Source organism: Dermacentor silvarum, chromosome 1 (genome assembly GCF_013339745.2).
Source record: "Dermacentor silvarum isolate Dsil-2018 chromosome 1, BIME_Dsil_1.4, whole genome shotgun sequence".
Lineage (NCBI taxonomy): Eukaryota > Metazoa > Arthropoda > Arachnida > Ixodida > Ixodidae > Dermacentor > Dermacentor silvarum.
In genome coordinates this window covers 288,697,599-288,717,543 of record NC_051154.1, presented here as the reverse complement: position 1 = coordinate 288,717,543, position 19,945 = coordinate 288,697,599, and the positions used below count along the sequence as shown (strand labels likewise).

The 19,945-nt window shown below is 45.1% G+C and overlaps 1 protein-coding gene and 1 long non-coding RNA gene across 2 annotated transcripts in view; both read left to right on the top strand.

Moving 5' to 3' along the window:
- The window catches only part of LOC119437200 (uncharacterized), a 60,630-nt gene extending 57,589 nt beyond the window's left edge, over window positions 1-3,041 (top strand). Inside the window, exons 4-6 of the mRNA XM_049661089.1 lie at window positions 308-395; window positions 2,378-2,536; window positions 2,998-3,041. Of these exons, the coding sequence (XP_049517046.1) occupies window positions 308-395; window positions 2,378-2,536; window positions 2,998-3,041 (291 nt within the window). The remainder of the gene's footprint in view (window positions 1-307; window positions 396-2,377; window positions 2,537-2,997) is intronic.
- Window positions 3,042-3,795: 754 nt separating this feature from the next.
- On the top strand, window positions 3,796-18,956 carry LOC119437204 (uncharacterized). Its single transcript, XR_005189270.2, has 4 exons — window positions 3,796-4,298; window positions 5,917-6,107; window positions 12,190-12,437; window positions 18,054-18,956. It is a non-coding gene; the product is annotated as an uncharacterized LOC119437204 (long non-coding RNA).
- The last annotated feature ends 989 nt before the right edge of the window (window positions 18,957-19,945 follow it).

The following is a 19,945-nucleotide window of genomic DNA, read 5'->3' as shown; positions in this document are numbered from 1 at the left end:
AGCGCATAAGTTGCTTCGCACCTAAAATGGCGTGCTGATGGTTCAACTCTGTCCTGTGTTACACTGTTAAATTTTTTCTGTTTAACGAAGTTTGCTATCAACCAGCCCAACTGCAGATGCTCTTTGCAACTCTATGCTTTTGCACATAGCAGGGCTTCGGTCAGTCTTGTTCCCGCTCGCATTTCAATTCATGCTGGCAGCACGTAGCACATCCTGTTGCATATTAGGTGTCCAGTCCACATTGTAGTGCACCCGCATGTTTTGGTTGGAGGAGCTGGGAATCTTAGATTCTAAAATTTTTGAACAGGAGCCACCACATGAAGCTGCAGGCGAACTTTGTCCTTCCAGAGCCAGTTCCAACGACGTCGTCACACTGCCCGGTACCCCAGGCCAAGGTGAGATGCCGAGATACGCACGATGGAAAGTGAGAGATATTCATTGGTTAGGTAGTAGGGAACCCTTTGCAAAGCTTCTTTTTAAAAGTGTGACGACATATGACAGGCGTCTGTGTAAACCAGGCCTTGGGGTGATAATTGTTCCGTAGTAACCTCCTGAAGAAAGACAGAAATTTCCTTTGGAAATGATTAGTATAAGGTGCAATGCCACAGCCTAAACAGAGATTTACCGCAAGAAGCAGAGAGGTTTACCTGCCGCAACCTAAGGTTTCTTTTCTGCAGTAGGAGAGCAAGATGGGGAGGTGTCACCGTAACCCCCTTACGGTGACACCTGCATTTAGGTTCAAGATGTGTGTGTCATTGCATGACTTTTGATATCACACAATGTCTGTGTTATATCGTGTTCAGTATATTTTTCTTTGGCCTATGCATTTTTTGTAGCTTTCTTATAACGTTTTCTAAAGTAAATATAGAGCATATTAATAGATTAACAGCGCAACTGCCGACAAAGACAAAGGTTTTCTCCTCAGTGAGCGCGCATCCTGTCACCTTTCTTGTCTTCGTCGGCAATTGCGTTGTTAATCTGTTAATGTCTTACCATCTTGCCAAAACCAACACGCTCCTTAAATGTAAGAAGGTGGGCGTCCTCATTGGAGCTGACTGGCCCATGTCATCACGCTTTGTGCGAATGTCCTATTCAGAGGCTTTGATCTCTGCTCCTTGCACATCATTATGGTATTGAAATGTCTGTGTTACGTTTACGATGTGTACAGGCAGGTCCATTGTTGAAGAAAACAGACACTAGCAGAGCTTGAGCGAATGTCCCTCTGTGGCAACACTGCAAACATTCAGCTTTGCCACAGGTGACTTGCAGTAACTTCTTTACGTACACCCTTGAGCAAGAGTATACGAACCACAAGCCGAGACCGACAAGTGCGCTTGAAAGTTCGCAGTTCCAAGTTTGGACTGCAGTTCTCAATTTCAAGACACATTCATAGGTGGAGAAGAAAATCTGCTTTATCGCAGAATCTCTGGTCTGTCTACTTTTGTCTACTTCTGCAGAGTTTATGACATTTCCACAGGCACTAGCAGATGTAGCGCCCACAAAATGTCATCTATTAGTCTTTGCATTTTCTTAAACAATGAACCTACCTGTGTGTCTCTGGCCTCTGCATCTCTTTTGTCTTTTTGCTCCACTACCATTGCTTCCCTGTGGTGATGGGTAATTTTTATGGGCATCCACTTTAAGTCGAGGTGGTGACTAATAATTACCTAGATTGATGTAGCTAGGTGGTAAAACAGACAAACCTAATTACAGCGAAATCACATTCAGCACGAAAATACCTTCGTTATATCTGATATTAGTTATATAAGCATTAAAACTGAATCACATCCAGCGCGAAAATACCTTCGTTATATCTGATATTAGTTATAAGCACACTTTGTCAAATTAGAGGGGAAGAAAGTTTTGTTTTATAATAATAATTCACTCTTATCCAATCAATTTGTATTCGTGTTCATGATACCGAGGCTTTGCTATCTGTTGTAATCGAGTCCTCTGCCTATCTGTGCTTTATCTCGCAAAGTTGCCTATGCCTGCAATGATCCTGGCCCCTCCTCTTCTCTCCTTTTTTTCCCCCGCAAATAATCTTAGACGTCTTTCGCTTACCTCGACCACTGCACCAGTTAATGCTTGCCTCAGCTTTGAATCCCCAACACTTCTGGAAGGTAGGTGTTCCTTGCGGTTCTGGCGGATCTTCTACGTACAGCGCACACGAACACGATGCTCAATAAAGAATGGCACGTGCACACACAGCACTGAGGCACAGCTAAGATTTATTGGCATAACACATTGCGTGCGTTGTATGTAGATCTGGATCACCAACTTTCCTGAGCCACCACACCAGCAAGGTTCTGGCTGGGTGAATATCATGGGAATTCCATTACTATGTGCAGAGTTGTCTCTGGAACCTATTTTTCAGTGGGCACCTTAGTGTCTCCAGAACCACCTGCTGACCAGCTGCCTGGCACGCAGACACAGAAGACGGTGAGAAGAACCCTTACGGTGCCTAGCCAGAGACTGAAATTGTGGACCAAGAAGAGGAAAAGACACAGCGCAACAAAGACAGGGACACGAGAGAGCGACACGCACACAGGGCTGACTTGCAACAGTTTATTCATGAGGACATAAAGGAATAAATATATATGGCACTACCAAGCGCAACATGTGAAAACTTAGCAAAACACTGGAGCATCATTTCCAATGATGATAATGTTAGCCACGTGCTGACAATGCGCACTGGCTGTTTCTCATTCAAATGTTGTGTTTAGATATGCGAATTCCCAAGATAAAAGTGTAATCGAAGGGGAACTGACGCACGAGCTATCAAATTTACTGATGAAATCGGCCTCAGTGATTTCACGTGTCAGCTGTAAATTATGTCTAGCCAGCACTTTGCTTTTGTCAAAGTAGGGCGTACACGCGTTATCATGGCAATGAATGCCCAGATGACCCTGTACTGTGTTCTACACATTTTTGTGGTGCTCCCTGAGACGATCATTTATGCACCTGCCGGTCTGTCCCACATACTTTTTTCCACAGGAGAGAGGAAACATATACACCACGCCAGTGGTGCAGCACACTAAACCATTCCCGTGTTTCAGAGTACAACGACCACGCCTGGTTTGTGAACCAAACTTACAAAGTTTCGATAGTCCACCGCAACACCAGCGCGTTGCCCTACCCTCTTCAGATTGTCGGACACGTCATGCATATACGGAAGTATTGCAAGTTTTTTTTTTTCCACTGGCAGATGTGGTGCTCGATTGTTTTCACCCCACTTTATTTCCTTATAAAGCTTTTCCGCAGCGGCTGATATTAAAGCCTTCGTGTATCCGGCAGATAACAAGCGGTCAACCTGCACATCAAAACTTCTTTGCATTGAATGTGGACATGAATTTCTGAAGGCATTGACGAGGCACACATTAACGATTCCTCTTTTCCACTTTTTAAGCAAATCAAGCGGGGTGAAAACAATCGAGCACCATGTCCGCCAGTGGAAAAAAAAAACTTGCAGTACTTCCGTATATACTTGATGTGTCCCACAAACTGAAGAGGGTAGGGCAACGCGCTGGTGTTGCGGTGGTTTTTTTCGCTCCGGAAAAACTATCGCAACTTTGCAAGTTTGCTTCGCAAACCAGGCGTGGTCGTTGTATAGTGAAACAGGAATGGCTTAGTGTCCTGCACCACTGGCGTGGTGTATACGATTCCTCTCTCCTGTGGAAAAAAGTACGTGGGACAGTCCGGTAGGTGCATAAATGATCGTCTCGGGGAGCACCATGACTGTGTGTACAACACGGTACAGGGTCATCTGGGCATTCATTGCTCTGATCACGGGTGTAAGCCCTACTTTGACAAAAGTGAAGTGCTGGCTAGACCTAACTTACAGCTGACACGTGAAATAATTGAGGCAGATTTCATCAAGAAATTTGATAGCTCGTGTGTCAATTCACCTTCGATTGCACTTTCATCTCGGGAATTCGCATATCTAAACAACATTTGAATGACAAACAGCCAGTGTGCATTGTCAGCACGTGGCTATCATTATCATCATTGGAAATGATGCTCCAGTGTTTTGTTAAGTTTTCACATGATGGGCTCATGGTAGTGCCATATACATTCATTCCTTCATGTCCTCATGAATAAACTGTTGCAAGTCAGCGCTGCGTGCGTGTCGCTCTCTCGTGTCCCTGTCTTTGTTGCGCTGTGGTTTTTCCCAATGAATCACCAAGATGCGCAAACTGAACCAAGTGGATAGTGCACAACATTTACGCTTATGTCTGTCTGCAAGCTGAAAGATGACAGGAGCCTGATGACGTCAAACAAGTCCGAAGTCAAACAGGGTGAGTTATTCATTTAAAGTCCAACTGTTATGAACTTTTTGTTATGGGGCACATGCTCATTTTAAAGGAGCACCCGCATGGTATTCTCGACGCATATTTTTGCAGTGAATGAACGTCCGGTAATTCTAATACCTAAATAAAGTATCGGCAAATCTCGGAGCACCCTAATTAATTCAATATAATAGCTTTTCTACAGCCAACTTGAGTTTCGTTTCCCAGAAGGCTGTGTTTTGGGGCAAGCATGTCGGTACAAACCCCACAGAGCCCTACATGTTTTCCTAAACCAAGTTTGTTACATAAAAATTATTATTTAAGTGCAGGAAAACCTAATGCACAGCCCATAATAGGTTTTTTTGATCACTTGCAGTTTTTTTCACTTGTGGGTAGTTCAGAAAACTTGTTAATTAATATACTAAGGTGACCCAAAAAACAATTTATACCTATTTTTTTAAATGTGCAGATATGACCAAAAAAAAGGTAAACAAGTTCTAATTTTTCTTGATGTTTGAGCTTTGTGGGAAGTTCAAATGAACACACAATGCCGATTGAGATGGTGTAGTCGGAGGGTTTGATCAGAGGGTACTACTAGCATAAGTAGGAAACAAGGCTTTGACCATGCAACTTTGGTCTTCACTCATTCCTTCCTTACCCTAATATGAATTCACAAGATAACGCCCAATTATAGTGATATTGTGGGGTTAATGTGCTGTTGAAGCAACATTGGCAGAGCTGCAGGGCTAGTACTTTTGAAACATTTTATTGAAAGAGCAACCGTACCCTGACAACTTTTGTCTTGCTGTCGTCTGGCTTACTCTTGGTTCTCGAACCGGTGACTGGTGTAAACAAGAATTTAGGAAAATTTAGTCCGCTGCGAGGATTTAGCCCTGAGCGACACCAAAAGTGCCCATGTGACACCAGTGTTAGACGAAGAATTCATTTAAATCTGTTCTTTGAGGGGTATCGTGCTTATTTTGAATCTGAAGTTCATTTTTGCTTCTCTCATTTTGGTTCCAGTCTTACACAAGTCTCCCATTCTTAACTTCATGAATAAATTGTGGAAAATCGTTTCTTCAGATAGCACTAAACTGGGTACAGTCAAACGCCTTTATAATGAAGTGCTTGGGGCCTCCCAAATCATTCGTTATACAGGTGTCACTTCGTTGTAAAGGTCGCGCACTGCACCGCTCACAATTTAAATGGGCCAGAATTATTCCTTCATCGTACAGGTCACTTCTTTGTAGAGGCTTTGCTTGTAAAGGTGTTCGACAGTATTATGGGCTTCTGTCGGATTCAAAAAGTGCAAAGAGACTAACGCTATTGCTCTGTCCAGACACTGTTCAAGATGCTCTTCTGGAAGTCTACTGTGGAGTCTCGCAACTTTTCTAGGAAAGACAGAGCAATAATTTTGGTCATATTGACTACTTGAATTGTAAAGGAGCCAATAATAGGTACCCTGCTTAACGCAGTCGAAGGCACTGTGTTTTTTTTTCCTGAATTAAAAGACAAAAATGGACTTCACATTGAATTAAGTGCATAAAATGCATGCATCATTCAGCACCATAACTCTAAAAATGAAGATTTTAAACAACTCTCTCTCAACACGCGTGCTGTGTTTCAGGCAAAGTTTGTCACTGGACATCGACGGTCATGTGAAGTTGTGATTCAAAGAGTTATTTGAAGGCAGTGCCAGGAACAACTGCAGCTCTTGTGCAGCAGCTTGTGGAAAAAGGCCACGTAGACAAGCATTTAAGCCCAACGACTGCTTCGGACCAGGAGGTGCGACTACAGAAGAACCACTGGATTGCTCCGGTATGTACGAAGCTGCCAGAAACCTCCACTCCCGGTATGCAGGACATACTCGTAGAGTTTGAGGCAAGCAGCTGCATTTCGATGGGGGCGAAATTCAAAAACACCAGTGTACTTAGATTTAGGTGCATGTTAAAGAACCCCAGGTGGTCCAAATTTCCGGGGATCCCCCACTATGGCGTGCCCATAATCAGATTGTCGTTTTGGCACATAAAACCCCATAATTTATTTATTATTTTAAGTGCTGATTGCAGTTCAGAAAAATACGTACTGCATTTTTGTGCAAATAACCCGCATGCAAAATTCTGAAAGTTCAACCGTATGGTCGAGGTGCAAGGTTATATGTAAATTTTGCCAGAAGGTGCGGCATCATGGCAGCGCAGACTGTGCTGCTGTGAAGCCAAAACTCGAGGCAGAGTTTGCCACCATTCTGTTTCGTTATCTCCTAGGGAACCCCACCTTCTCCAGACCCCTGCATGCAAAGCTCCATTTTCTGATCTTTCATGGTCGCTCATTCTTCTCTTTTCGTGTCACCTTTTTATTTTGGCCTCGTTAGTGGTTTGCAAATAGGGCATTGGTGAATCAGAAGTCAGATCGCAATGAGCTGCGCCAAGTGGCGGTCCTCTACACTGCGACAGAAGCTGAAGATCATGAGCTTTGTCGAATAGAGACTGTTTTTACAGACTTAATCATTGACGGAGACTGTTTTTACAGACTTAATCATTGACGGAGACTGTTTTTACAGACTTAATCATTGACGGAGACTGTTTTTACAGACTTAATCATTGAGGGAGACTGTTTTTACAGACTTAATCATTGACGGAGACTGTTTTTACAAAGACTTAAACGTTGATGTATGCAGTTCATGCATGTTACCACGTGTGAATTATTTTTTTTCATTTCCAGAGTGTTGTATTAGGGGGTATGGGATATGCGCAGAAAAATATGGTATGACAGTGTACAGTCTAGCCTCCTTAGTATACCGAAGTTGCGTTCGACACAAAGCATACCTTTGTTAACAGCGTGTTCAAAGGGGCTGGTTTGTTCATCATTAGAAAAATACAAAAACAGCGCGACACAGGACAAGTGAAGAGCACAGGACAGAGCACTGACGAACAACCAAATGCTTTATTTCCAGAAGCAGCATAAAAGGACATCACTGAAGGTCATACAAAGAAAGAAAAAGGATAAGCATTAGCCATGGGGATAATCCAGTTCTTTTGTTGACAGCATGAGGGACGCAGAACTGACGTATGCGATGCCACTTGTTAATATGCAAAAAGTCTCGAAGATTTCACGCGTGCGCTGTTAACGATATCTGCTAAATATTTTACTCTTATCAAAGATCGCTCTGCAACCACAAATGTTACAGTGGGTAGCCAGATGACTGTATGGGTTACCTTTTAGTGAAGCGGCATGCTTGTGCAGGCTATTGTTAATGCATTTTCCCGTTTGCCCGATATAGCAACGGTTACATGTGAGCTAGATCCTATATGCGACCTGCGTTGTACATTCAATGAACTTGCAAGCATGCTTCTTAGAGCAGTCTTCTCACGCAACAATATCCACCCTGCTGACTATTTTACACAACCCGCTCAATTTGTTAGGGGCATTGCACATAAACCTCATTACATTTGTTAACATAACATAACCATTGTTAACGCAGCATTACCTTTGTTTTTTACCATACCTCCGACACCTCATGATAACGAATTTGTGTGACAAATACTTCGATGTTTACAATGAACATATCGATTTCGGTGAAACAGAAATAAGCTTTGTAGTTGTGTATGCAAAATAAATGGAAGCAAGATGCCTTGAATGGTCAGCAAAGAGCTTCCTGCCAGTTTTTATTGCCCATCATTCACCGTGTAGCAGAGATCTCTTGCTACACAGTGAACCTTCTACGTAGGCTTGTCAATACCGTGATTTTTTGCTTTATTTTCCTCTTTTCGCTCTGCCCTGTGTCATGCACTGACTCATTCGTAATCTATCATAACAATCCGCTATCTGACCCATTATGCTTACCCCCTCCCTTTTCTTTAGAGTCTGAGTTGGCAGCAAACCAAAGTTAATGCAGAAGTCTCAATGAACGTACAGTTTTGTCTTACTTGTGGGAGTGGGAAAAACGCTGTTGGCAGTGTTGTCGCCAAGTTCGGGCACTGCTTCTCATGGGGCCAAGCTGCTTCACCACACAAGACCAGTAAAGACATGGCAGACACTTTTCGCAGTGCTGGGGAAACACTCTGGGCACGCCAAACAAGTGCCAGATCTCGAGCCTTGAATGACCAAGGGCGAGGTTTTTGGGAAGAAGCCACCTGTATGTGATGGTGCCCAATGGCTAGCTGCCCTCTGAGGTATGCCTTGCAAAGCAACTCTATAGGGTTGTGTCTGTTGGCCATCGGTGCCCATTAGCATCGAGGACAAAAAAGAAACTTGTTGTTGCATTCTGAGCACCCTTCTGTAAATGGGCTTAAATTGTGCTTCTCTTGTTACTTCTGGTTTGAAGGTGTTTACCGTAGTTATTCGAATCTAGGCCGATAGTTTTTTTCAAATAATCACGTACGAAACTCTAGGGTCGGCTTAGATTCGGGGATTTAAAAAAAACGCGCCAGTTTTTAACTGAAACTGATAAATATGGTGCATAGTTAGCGCCATCTAGAAAAGTCAGTATCGCAGCCGCTACTAGCCGCGCCAGTAGCCAACTGAAGTACACGAGCGACGTCGCTATTTTGACCTGCGTCGTATCGGTAGTATCGGTATGTTGCAGCATCGGCGCGCGGTGTGGCGTTATCGTGATGGCACCAAATGGGCGATGCCACTATAGTGCCGCTTTCTAAACAAATACTGTATTTACTCGAATCTAACGCGCACTTTCAACACGACCCTAAATCTGCGTCGGCATTTCAGAATGGCCGCCTCGCACGCGCGTCGAGCCTAGCTACCGTAGCATGCGGAAGCTTCCTCCGTGTGCTGCAGTACACGTGCTTAGGCAATAGTCTACCGTCGGTCTTCACGTTCTCAGCGTCTGCTCTATCTATCAGCATGAAGTATCGAGTTCTTCATGATGCCGCATTTAAAAGGAAAGTGATCATCTGTGCGGAGACGGACGGAAATCGGGCCGCATCACGGGCGTTCGGAGAATCTGAAACTTGCGAGCGGGACTGGCGCCAACAGAAGGAGAGGATTTTCGCCAGCAAAGCAGTGCGGAACGGTTTCAGTGGACCGAAGCAGGACGTAATCTGCGACGATCCACTCCGGCGATACGATCAGGTTTGGCCCTATCTTGAAAGCAATCTGCGACGGGTAAAGTCTGCCGCGCGCCGTGTTTTCGCCGCGTTGAAGCGAGAGGCATGCTAGCACGAAGGCGCGCTTCGTCTCCAGCGTTTTGACAGTTCGTTTCCGCGGTCAACGAGCGAGTGTTCATGTTTGCGTGAGCGCGCGTGACACCGTGCTTGTTAATAGCGGTCTACTAATTTGCTACCGCATTCGATGCATCGCCTTTCGGGCGAAACGGCGACTTTTTGTTTTTATTCATCGCAACATCAGTGCATCGGGAGGAAATTATTTTTCCAAATGACAGAAAGTTGTATTTCAGTTTGAAAGCATGAGGTGCGCGGTACTGGTAAAGGACTTTTTCCTCACAGAAAACGGGTGCGCGTTACAATCGAGGAAGCGTGAGAATCGAGTAAATACAGTAGTTGTGCTAGCCGTAGAGGCATCGTCAAACGTTCAAGCCGGGCGGAACTTCGGCATCGGTCTGTCGTTGGAGGAGGCCACGGGAGATGGTTTTAGCGTGCGCCGCAACGTGCGCTCCTTCCAAAAATGCAGCATCTCTAATGCGCTGGATGGTACTGAATATAGCGCACTGTTTGAAGATGTCAGCAGTAAGGAAGATAGCGACGAGGCTAGCAGCGATGGTGACATAGAATGAGCTCGGCATGTTCATATTTAATAAATGCTGTTTCATTTTGCGAATGCTGTCCTCGCTTTTTCGTTCGGCCTACATTCGAGGTAAGTTTTTTTTTTTGACTTCAAATTTTTGGGGGGTCGGCTTAGAATCGGAGTCGGCCTAGATTCGAGTAAATACGGTATATCAAACATGAAGTGGCGACATATTCATCCCATTCGTCGTGACTAGGACAAACATAAGATACTACAATGTCCTTCACCATGCGGTTTGTGCATTCAACCAGTCCATTCATCGGTAGACGTAGCAGAGAAGCAGTGGTGGGTCTGATACTATGCAGAGAGATCATTTCTTGAAGGCACATGAATGCGCCATCGGGAGTGATCAGCAACCGTGGCATTCCTTAACGGAAAATGACGTAGTCAATCAGAAAAGACATGCGTGGCCAAACAGTCAGGTATGGCTCTGACATCCATCCACTTTGTCAAGTAATGAGTGGCGAAGAGCGGGATCTTTGTGGCAGATCAGTTCGGTGGGTTATTGTCAACTCATCATGGCCAATCTGTGAACCAGAGAAAAACGCAGACTGCGTGTTATATGACTCAGCATTGCCGCTCTGCACCTATCGATGCTATTTAGGTCAACCACGGTCAGTGTCAACAGTAAAGCAGGTAAAGAAAAGCAGTGCACCTGCCACGCATTTAGGCATCGCATGTTTCTATTGTCTGATACATGCAGCTGCTTGGTTTACATGTTTTACACCCACATGTGTAAAGATATGGGTGTAAAACACGTAAACACAGGTGCTCAAAAGTATTTTTTCCTCTTGTCTTGCATTTTTAATGCAATTTGCTTGCAATGATCAAATTCAATGATTCCTGAAAAAGAAACTTTTGTCTTGCCCACTGTGTGTTCAGTGCATTTTGAAAAAGTGCCCAATTTGAACGAGTACTTAAGTAACTAGAACTTTTTGGCATTCCTTGACAGAGCAACATCAGGAAGTTACTGTTTGGAAAACCTTTACAAGACATTACAAAGCAACATTTGCTATTCTGACTGTTGTGCATGTTAAGCCCGTTATACTTAGTGGCACGCGCTGGGGTAATTTGGTTTACTTTTTTTTTTACCCCACGATATTCTATGTTGTGCATGTTGGTTACCACTGCTACAACATGGCAATGCCTACCAGGTAACTTGTAGGTATCACACTTTTTAAATTTTTATTCTTTTTTTACTTCTACAGCAGACCAGATATTATGGCCTTTTGTACACGAGGTGGTGTGCATATCAATTCAAACATTCAATTTTGGTTCAGATAATTTAAGGATGTGGTAATACAGTAAAACATTTGTGGTACCTGTGACTTTGAATTAAATATGAGTAGATTCGTATGCACTCCATGTTGAAGTTTGCTCCTTTGGTTGGGGAAAATTGCTGTTCACATTTCCCACTTCGTAGAATGAGCCCGGCACTAAAGGAGGAACATGGTCAACACTTTGTTACTTCTCCAAAACAATACATGAAAATCGGCAACTGTGCTTGGTGACAGCCTAAGAATTCTCTACAAACTCCATTCATAAAACTGTTGCACTGGTGTTTTGTGCCTCCACGCTCTGAAGTGTACTCCCACAGAGATGCCGACATTGAAAGACGTTCGCCTCCACTTTGACATCACAAAAATAAGAAGGCAATTGGCCGGCACATCTATACAAATTGTCTTTGAGAGGGCTGCACTGTATTTGCTGCTGCATTGTATTCTTAAGCTGGTCACCCACTACAGTCAGGCACGAAAATAACATTATTACAGCCAGACATGGATATAATAAATTATCCGATATAACGAAACAAATCTAAATGCTTATCGCTGATATCAGTATCAAGTTTCACTTGACATTTTAACTTTGACTCCCTGAAAGCAGTGAAGTTGTTCGGATGTCGTCGTACGTCAAAGGTATTCCAAATCTGTTTTGTTTCTGAAAGCTTGCATTCGTGATGATTCTTTATATGCTTTTAAAGATGTCGAATTCAGTGATTTTGTATTTTTTTATCGCAAATATTGTATGTAACGAGAGCAGTTTTGTGTTCTATGCTACTTCTTTATGACAAGCTTCGACTGTGCCTACATTGTCAACTAGGCCGTATAAGAGTTTTAACAAAAATTGTTGCTTTCTTCAGACCATCGTAGCCAATGCACCGCAACTGCCTGATGACGAAATCGAAGAGGAGGCAGCTGGCGATAACGTGGTGTCTGAACACGCAGGCTCTGAGAAAATTGTACACGACATCATAACAGGACGGAGGCTCATGCTGTTGATTGATTTCAATCACTGGATAGACTGTACCCTCATGGCCAAGATCGAAAAGTCCTAGAACTACTCTACATATCAGCGAGCGAGACAGCAACTTCCAATATTTGTGCGCAGGTGAGAAACTGGAAGCACCACGCATATCCGGGGCCAACAGGGAACCAGAAATTGTCTTCCTCCTGAAAGGCCTACTGCGGCAAAATTTCACTTTGGCTAAATTTGTTGTAGATGAGCAGTTTGGCTCAATCGATGTCGGTAAGCTTCGCGTAAAGCAAGCAAAGCTAACGCACATGGGGTTTTCTCGTGCAAGCCAGTAAGATGTACGTGGAGAGATGCTTGTGGATTTCTCAAGCTGAGAGGCCGCCACGGCAACTTTCTGGCATTTTCTAAAAGGCCCCTTTTGAGGCCACCAAAGCGATACCTCGGTAGAGCTCGCATGTCACTTGCCGCCCGTGACCCGGCTTTGTAGTTGTCATAGCAGTGCCATTCTTGAACACAGACGCTGGATTTTCTTCGCCTCTGCAGACGTCAATATCACATAACTCCCTAAAAGCTATGAAGAACAGCTTGTGGCTTTTCAGTGGCATGTGATAAAGCTGCGGAAGAATGTTGACTTTCAGCTGGGCCAGATCGGCAATGCTGATCAGAAGCCCGTGCACCTTGACATGCGGCCTGCGCTCATAGTGCAAGAGAAAGGCTCTAAACAAGTTTGCGTAAGGTCAACTGGCAATGAGAAGACTCGGGTCATCGTAATGTTATCCTGTATGGCGGATGGTCGCAAGCTTCCAGCCTACGTAGTGTTCAAGCGAAAGACACTTCCGAAAAATAAGAAGTTTCCAAAAAACGTTGTGCGATGTCAGGACAAAGGGTGGATGGATGAAGCACTCGTGCTCGATTGGATTAAGTGTGTGGTATTGGCGGCCTGGAGCACTGCTGTGGTTCCCATCAATATTGTGTTAAACGCATTCCGCTGTCACCTGGCCGATACCGTGAAGAAGCTACTGCACGAATCTCGCACAGAACTCGTCAGAAGACCGGATCAAGTGCTGCTACCAAGAGTGGATGAGGGCGGGAGACCCGGAAGTAACGGCTACCGGACGGCTGAAACGGGCCTCTCCAGCGGTGCTTTCTAGCTGGATTGCAGATGCATGGGCCAGAATTTCCGAGCAGCTCGTCAGTTGCTCTTTTAAGAAGTGTGGCATCTCCAACGCACTTGATAGCACTGAAGATGACTTTCTGTGGGAAGGTATCTCTGACAGGGGGCTATCAGGACAGTGCCAGTGAAACGGACGACGACTAAACATTAACTGCAATGCAAATAAATGCTTTCTATGAGCTTTCCTCACTTGCATTATATGCGGATGAAAACTTTTATTTTGTTATTGCTATCCCTAAATAACACCTCATATTATATGCGGGTCCGTATTATACACGGGTTTTTTTGGTATAGTAGCCAAGGAGTGTAGGCAGTCTGTTGCTGGCTTGTGTCTCTTTGCAAGCTTGCTTGTCGCAGCATTTCTGCTTGTGTGATCCTTGTTGGACATGTGAAACCACAGATGATCATTTTCAAGGCTTCAGCGCACCATGCGCACATGCCACAGCACAAACTTGGCACAGAGCCCGTACTCCTTGCCGGGGTCCTTCGAAAGCATCACCGCTTTCTTGCCCGGGACACAGAACGAGTCAAAAGAAATTTGTGTGCAACGGATAAATCCACGATTGCAAATTCAGTTCCTCTGTCGTTGATGTCCCCTTTCGTGTCGATGCTCAGCAGCACAAACTTTCGCTCCGTTGCAGACTTCGACACCAGACTGAGTTATCATTTCCACTGTTTGGGTCATGTCAGATATGGGTGTATTTCAATACTTCCCATCTACCCTACGCTGCGGTTATAGTTTGAAAACTCCCATTTTACTACCGCAATGTCCCTTTAATGTTCTGCTAAATGAGGTTGGTGGTAAAACAATTGTTTTAGCTTATTTTACTTTTTCTCGTGGGAGTACTTGGTTTGATCTTGGGAGCAAAAATGGCATGTCGGCTGTTACAACGCCCACATGGGCTAATTTGTGTTTGCAGTGTTCAGTCAGTGAAAAACCCCTTCTGCAATACCATGGGATTAACATTAACACCTTGTGATTCTTTAACATGCATCCAAAGCACGTTACTTGTGTGTCTTCACCGGCGCACAAGAAAACGTCATGCTTTCTTGTGCACCTGAAGCAATTGTCACGTGGCATTTTTCGTAGCTTCATCTATCTTTTTGGTCGACGCGAAGTGACGTCAACTGGAAGAACACATTACCAATGGCAATATTTAGGCTCCAAGGTTTCTTCATAGCCTCACACACAGGCTGGCTTTAATACTGGCCAGAAATGGAACACACTTGCACCAATCGTGTCAAGTGTTCCCGGCGCGATCGCCGTACCGTCAGTCGGTCATCGCAGAAATTTCCAATTCTACTGCAGCACTCAAGAAGTGCTTCAAGAATACTCACAGAGGCTGTTTGGCGCTCTTGTTTAGAAACGAGGTGATCAGCGTGGGATGTGAATGCAGCAGTCAAGCTCGTGTTTGTCTCGGTCGGTTGGGCATTCGTGATTATGCAGTATTTAGTGATGCTACAAAAATGGTTGTGCAGCGTGAACACTGCCCACAAGGCAAACAAAGCATGTAAACAAACGAAAGGTTTCACTGTCCATATCTTACCCCTTGGTGTGTTGATTGCTCCATGATTGCCTGTTGCCTTGTGGTTCTTCGACCAAGCTCGGCCAACGCCTCAGCTATTACGGAGACATGGCACTATGGTGAAAGCATTCAGTCCTACTTTTTAAACTCTACCCGCCTAAATATGCTTTTTCTTCTCCACCAAAATTCTTACATAGACAAGAAAGGTATAAATGACGTCATGAATACTGTAATGCTGTGTTCATATACATCATCACTCTTACAATGCCTTTGTTTGGGGGCATATTCAGTAAAATTGTATTACGCCAGCAATATATGTGACACGATAGCTTTGTGGACGCAGGACGCCATAGCACTGTGTTCCCTGCCGGCTATTTATTTTCGTTCGCTGTTTGTAGCGGTGATGTAAAGAAAAATGATTGATTGAAGGATTGCGGCCACTCTTTAAGTTTCATGGTAAATCATGAAAAGAAAAGGGAAAAAATTTGGTTGGAATTTACCTACCGCTAATTGGGAAAGTATGCGAAAGTGTGCTTATAAGTTTCGGAGGTATATATTTATATATACAGTCGGTACAATTAATCACGTCAGATACAACATACCTGTTGGAATCTGTCTGATGGGAAGTTTTCGTGGTGCAGCTAAATTCTACAAAACCGTTCATATTCTGAGCCACATTTTGCAGCATAGAGATTACTGAGCCTAGCATAGCATGACGGTGTCCCAGTTCACCATTAACATCTCCAGGATCGACCCATTTCTTCTGACTTACGGTAGGTGTCTCGTCAGCTTTAATCAAAGTGACGTCTCTATACCTCGTATGCAAACTTGCAATTTCATGCGCACTGACAGACTCGCGTAAGCTCAATACACCAAGACGCCTCCAAAGCACGTGAAGTCCGCCTATAATGCTATAAATAAATGTGACTAATGACGGGATGGAACATTTGTCTTCCAGCACAGCAGCCAAACGGTACAAGCGTTAGGCCACGAACGCATGTTTCGCTCGTGCAAAAGTCGCTATTTGAAACGTCTGCAGGCGTGTACGTCACGTGCCAGCTTCTCTCTCATTCCTTGCTCGTTACAATTAGCCCGTTGAAACGCTGACTGCACTACCTTTGGGATTGGCCCACATTTTTCGTCAGCCATTACAGGTGTACATTGCTCAAATATGCGCCTGCGAATTTGACCCTTCTCGGGATAATGCCACACCAGAAGAGCGGCAGTTACTCGCTAGCACTTTCACGGCGGCCAGTAGTCCCCTAACCCGTGGTTCACTGTGAGTCGCAACCACGGTAGGGAAGTGGCAACTGGGACGAGTTTTCAACTGAAGGTGTTTATTGTTCACCTGCAGTTATATGCAACAGACAAGAAGCCGTAACGTTGGAGTGTTCCGTGCAGCTGTGACTAAATCCGGAAATGGGGAAGGAGGGGGGGATGCACACAAGAGCATAAGGGTTCAGCGCAGCTCGTGTTACTCCGCGCTCTCGGCCCTGGAGAGGTGAATTGCTTGCCGTGGCCGGGGTGCTGCGGGGGAGACGGCGACCGACGGTCTGCGGCTGAGTCGACATGCAGTCAGTTGCACGCTCTTCAGCCGAAAGACAAAGTAGCATTGGGGCAATAAATGGCGTTTCTCCCCGAGCTGTGGAGAATGAGTCTCCGCATGTTCCGAGAAAGAGGAAACGAGGCGACTCGGCAGCAGCTTCACAGCAAGGCGCGAAAGGTAGTGGGGGTGCCCGGCTGTGGGGAGTGTTGCGAAAGTACCCACTCCGCACAAGTTTCCAGAGAGCGCGAGCGTTATCAATTACATGATAGCCACACGCGGCCGCTCTTGAAATATGTGTGTGTATCCCCGCAACGGATACCTGCAAAGTAAATGAGGTCTGCTTATGATGCTATCGCTTTAAAAATTTCAACCCAATGCGGCAGCTCAGTGGCTACGGCATTGCGCTATTGTGCACAGACACTGGTTGGATCTTTGTAGCGGCGGCCGCATTGCGATGGAAGGCGGCATGCAAAAACGCTTGCATATAACGTGCATTTGTTGCACGCTAAGCCCTTTAGATGTGGTCAAAACAATCCGGCTGGAGTACGCTACTACGACGTGCCTCAAAGCAGATAGAGCTTTCTGTTATAGTGAGTTACGATTCTCACGGTTTCGGTAATTAAAAAAGGCTCGTTTTTATTCTCTCTCTCTTTCTGCAAACCGTGTAACGCGCAATCTGCTGATCTTGTTAACGCACCGCCGCTTCGAGTTCCGTAGTTTATATTACTGAACTCAGCGATAACTTAAATTGAAACCAGAAAGGCAGATATGCACTGAAGCAGTGAAGTTGTAATTGTGAATAATCTTGCTACTTCAGTTTCGCTGGAGATGACTGCTTGCTTTCTTATTACCATACCAGAATTTGCTGAGCAAATATTTGTAAGCTGGGTAGACGCAGTATAAACGAAGCACGTGGAAAACAAAGTAAAAAGAGCACAATGTTTCAAAAGAAAGTACAGGTGAGTGTGAGTTCCCTGCCAACTGACAGTTTGCATTCTTTTCATGCGTGATATGGGAAGGCTCTGCAGTTTTCGCACAAACGTGTGGCCTTAGGTGACAGTATATAATATTATCATTTGAATGCTATAAGTGCATTTCATTCGCCTCCCCCCTTCCCCCTCCATCTAGAAAAAAAGGAAAGATCGGGACACACTACTCTCAACGAAGTGCCACTGCGTATACATTTTTTTAATGTGTGCTGCCTGTATTCATACTAGTGCAGCATCGATGCGGTCACTGTCTGCTTCGTCTCTCAGCGACTGGTTAACTATAACTAATTTCAGCTATGTTTCGAAGGCTTCCGTACGTGAAAAGAAAGCCCGTACCTGGACATTCAAAAAACCACACTGATGCACTTCTCCAGCGGTATCGCGAGTGCCTAAGTGAATGCTCCTTGCTTGTCAGCATCAACATTGTGTGATGTGCACAGCCACCCACACTTGGCTATTGCATGCTTAAGAAATCATGCTGCTGAACTGTTTGCACCCTCGTTCGTTTCCACGCAGGGCTATCCCGTTCAGGAGTAAAAAAAATTTGTGCCAAAGATTTCTGGCAGCCTCAACCAATGGCCCGCCGAAGACAGCGGTGCCCTAATACCCAGGCAAAGCCAGTGGAGGCCTACCATACGCCATCCTTCAAACCAGTGTCACTGGGCCCATCGTTGCAGGCGACAGCTGCCGAACTGTTGGTGCCAGCAACAACACAGTCGACATCAACTACACCGCTGGAATCGCGCATGCCGTCGAGGTTAGCCGCTACGGCAGATGCAGCCGCGATGGAAGATGAGTGCGCTCTCTACCTGCGGGAGCTGTGGTTGACCATACCCGTAGCCACAGCCTGCTACTGGGGGCCCCGCTCGTCCATGAGGAGCACGCCACGGGCATTTCCTTTGCCGCAGCTGTTGGCACTCGACTGTTCGAATAGTATATGAATTAGATATCGCTTTGCATTTTCATCCTGTAATCCGTCTCGTTTCATATATCTTTCTTTGTTACGTTAGCGAATAAATGTGTGTGCCACGCATGTTTCCTTTTCCTGTCAATGTCGACTAGAGCCTTGCTGCGATACTGAGCCACTCGTCGCACTTCGTTTATCTGGGCGCAGATGTGGCTGAAGCCTGAGAAAGACTACTCAGTAGAATTTGCACTTCTTGAGCTGTCGGGGTCATATGGCTTTTAATGCATTTCTTGTGTAATTTAGGTGTCGTGGGTAATTTACGAAATACTAGCAAACAGAAAATAGTGCCACGTATTGGAAAACAGCCTATTATACCTACTTGCTCTAAATCATGGGGATTGGCTGCCAAGCTCTTGAGAACTTAATTAATGAGTAAAGTTCACATACGCCGCAAAGAAAGTTGAGCGGGAAGAAATTCTTGTGGCAACAATAATATGCGCTTTGGTTTTCGACAATGTAAAATACAGAAAATGCGAGTCATGCGCTATACCCGCCGCCCCGCGCCTTAGCTTAGTGGCTATGGCGTTGCGCTGCTAAGCTCAAGGGCACCAGTATTGACTTCGATCCCGACCACGGCGGCCGCATTTTCATGGTGGGCCAGAATCTGTAACACGCATGCTGCGTGCACTGGGCAACAGTGCCTGTTGCTTTCATGCGGATGCGGTGCTACCGCTCAGCGCAAGTGGCAGCAAATCTTACGCACGTATATTTAACGTAGATTTTAGGTACATGTTAAAAGAACCTCAGGTGGTCAAAATTAGTCTGCAGTCCCCAGCTGCAATGTGCCTCATAGTCTGCTCGTAGTTATGGCACGTTAAACCATCCGCAATCTAACATTTTTTTAGTCATGTGCGGTTTCGACTGCTATTAGCTACTGCTCACCAGCCGCAGTGGCTTAGCGGCTATGGCGTTGCACTGCTAAGCACGAGGTCGCGGGATCAAATCCTGGCCACGGCGGTCGCATTTGTATGCGGGCGAAATACAAAAAACGCCCGTGTCCTGTGCATTGGGGACACGTTAAGATCCCCTGGCGATCAAAACTAATCTTGAGTGCCCCACTACGGCATGCCTCATAATCAAATCCTGGTTTTGGCACGTAAAACCCCAAAATTCAATAAATTCAATTACAGCTTGTGTTTACAAATCAGTAGATGTGTATGGACACTGTCTGCAAATGGCAGAGAGAACACCCATCTTCTCTTTCATTTTTTCCTTCGCAGATGCAACGCTTGCGACAACTTTTGGTGTGCTTCTTTGTTGCATTTACACAATGTTCACACGTGTGTTTGAAAGGCTAGCGACTTGCCATGAGTTTGCACATTGGCAGGGTAAGCTTGACGATCCAGTGAGACATAGGAATAGCGAGGTAGCATCATTCTTTTCGAGTGCACTGTCCATAATATTATATTCTAGGAAAAGTGAAGCTTTTCCCACATGATGG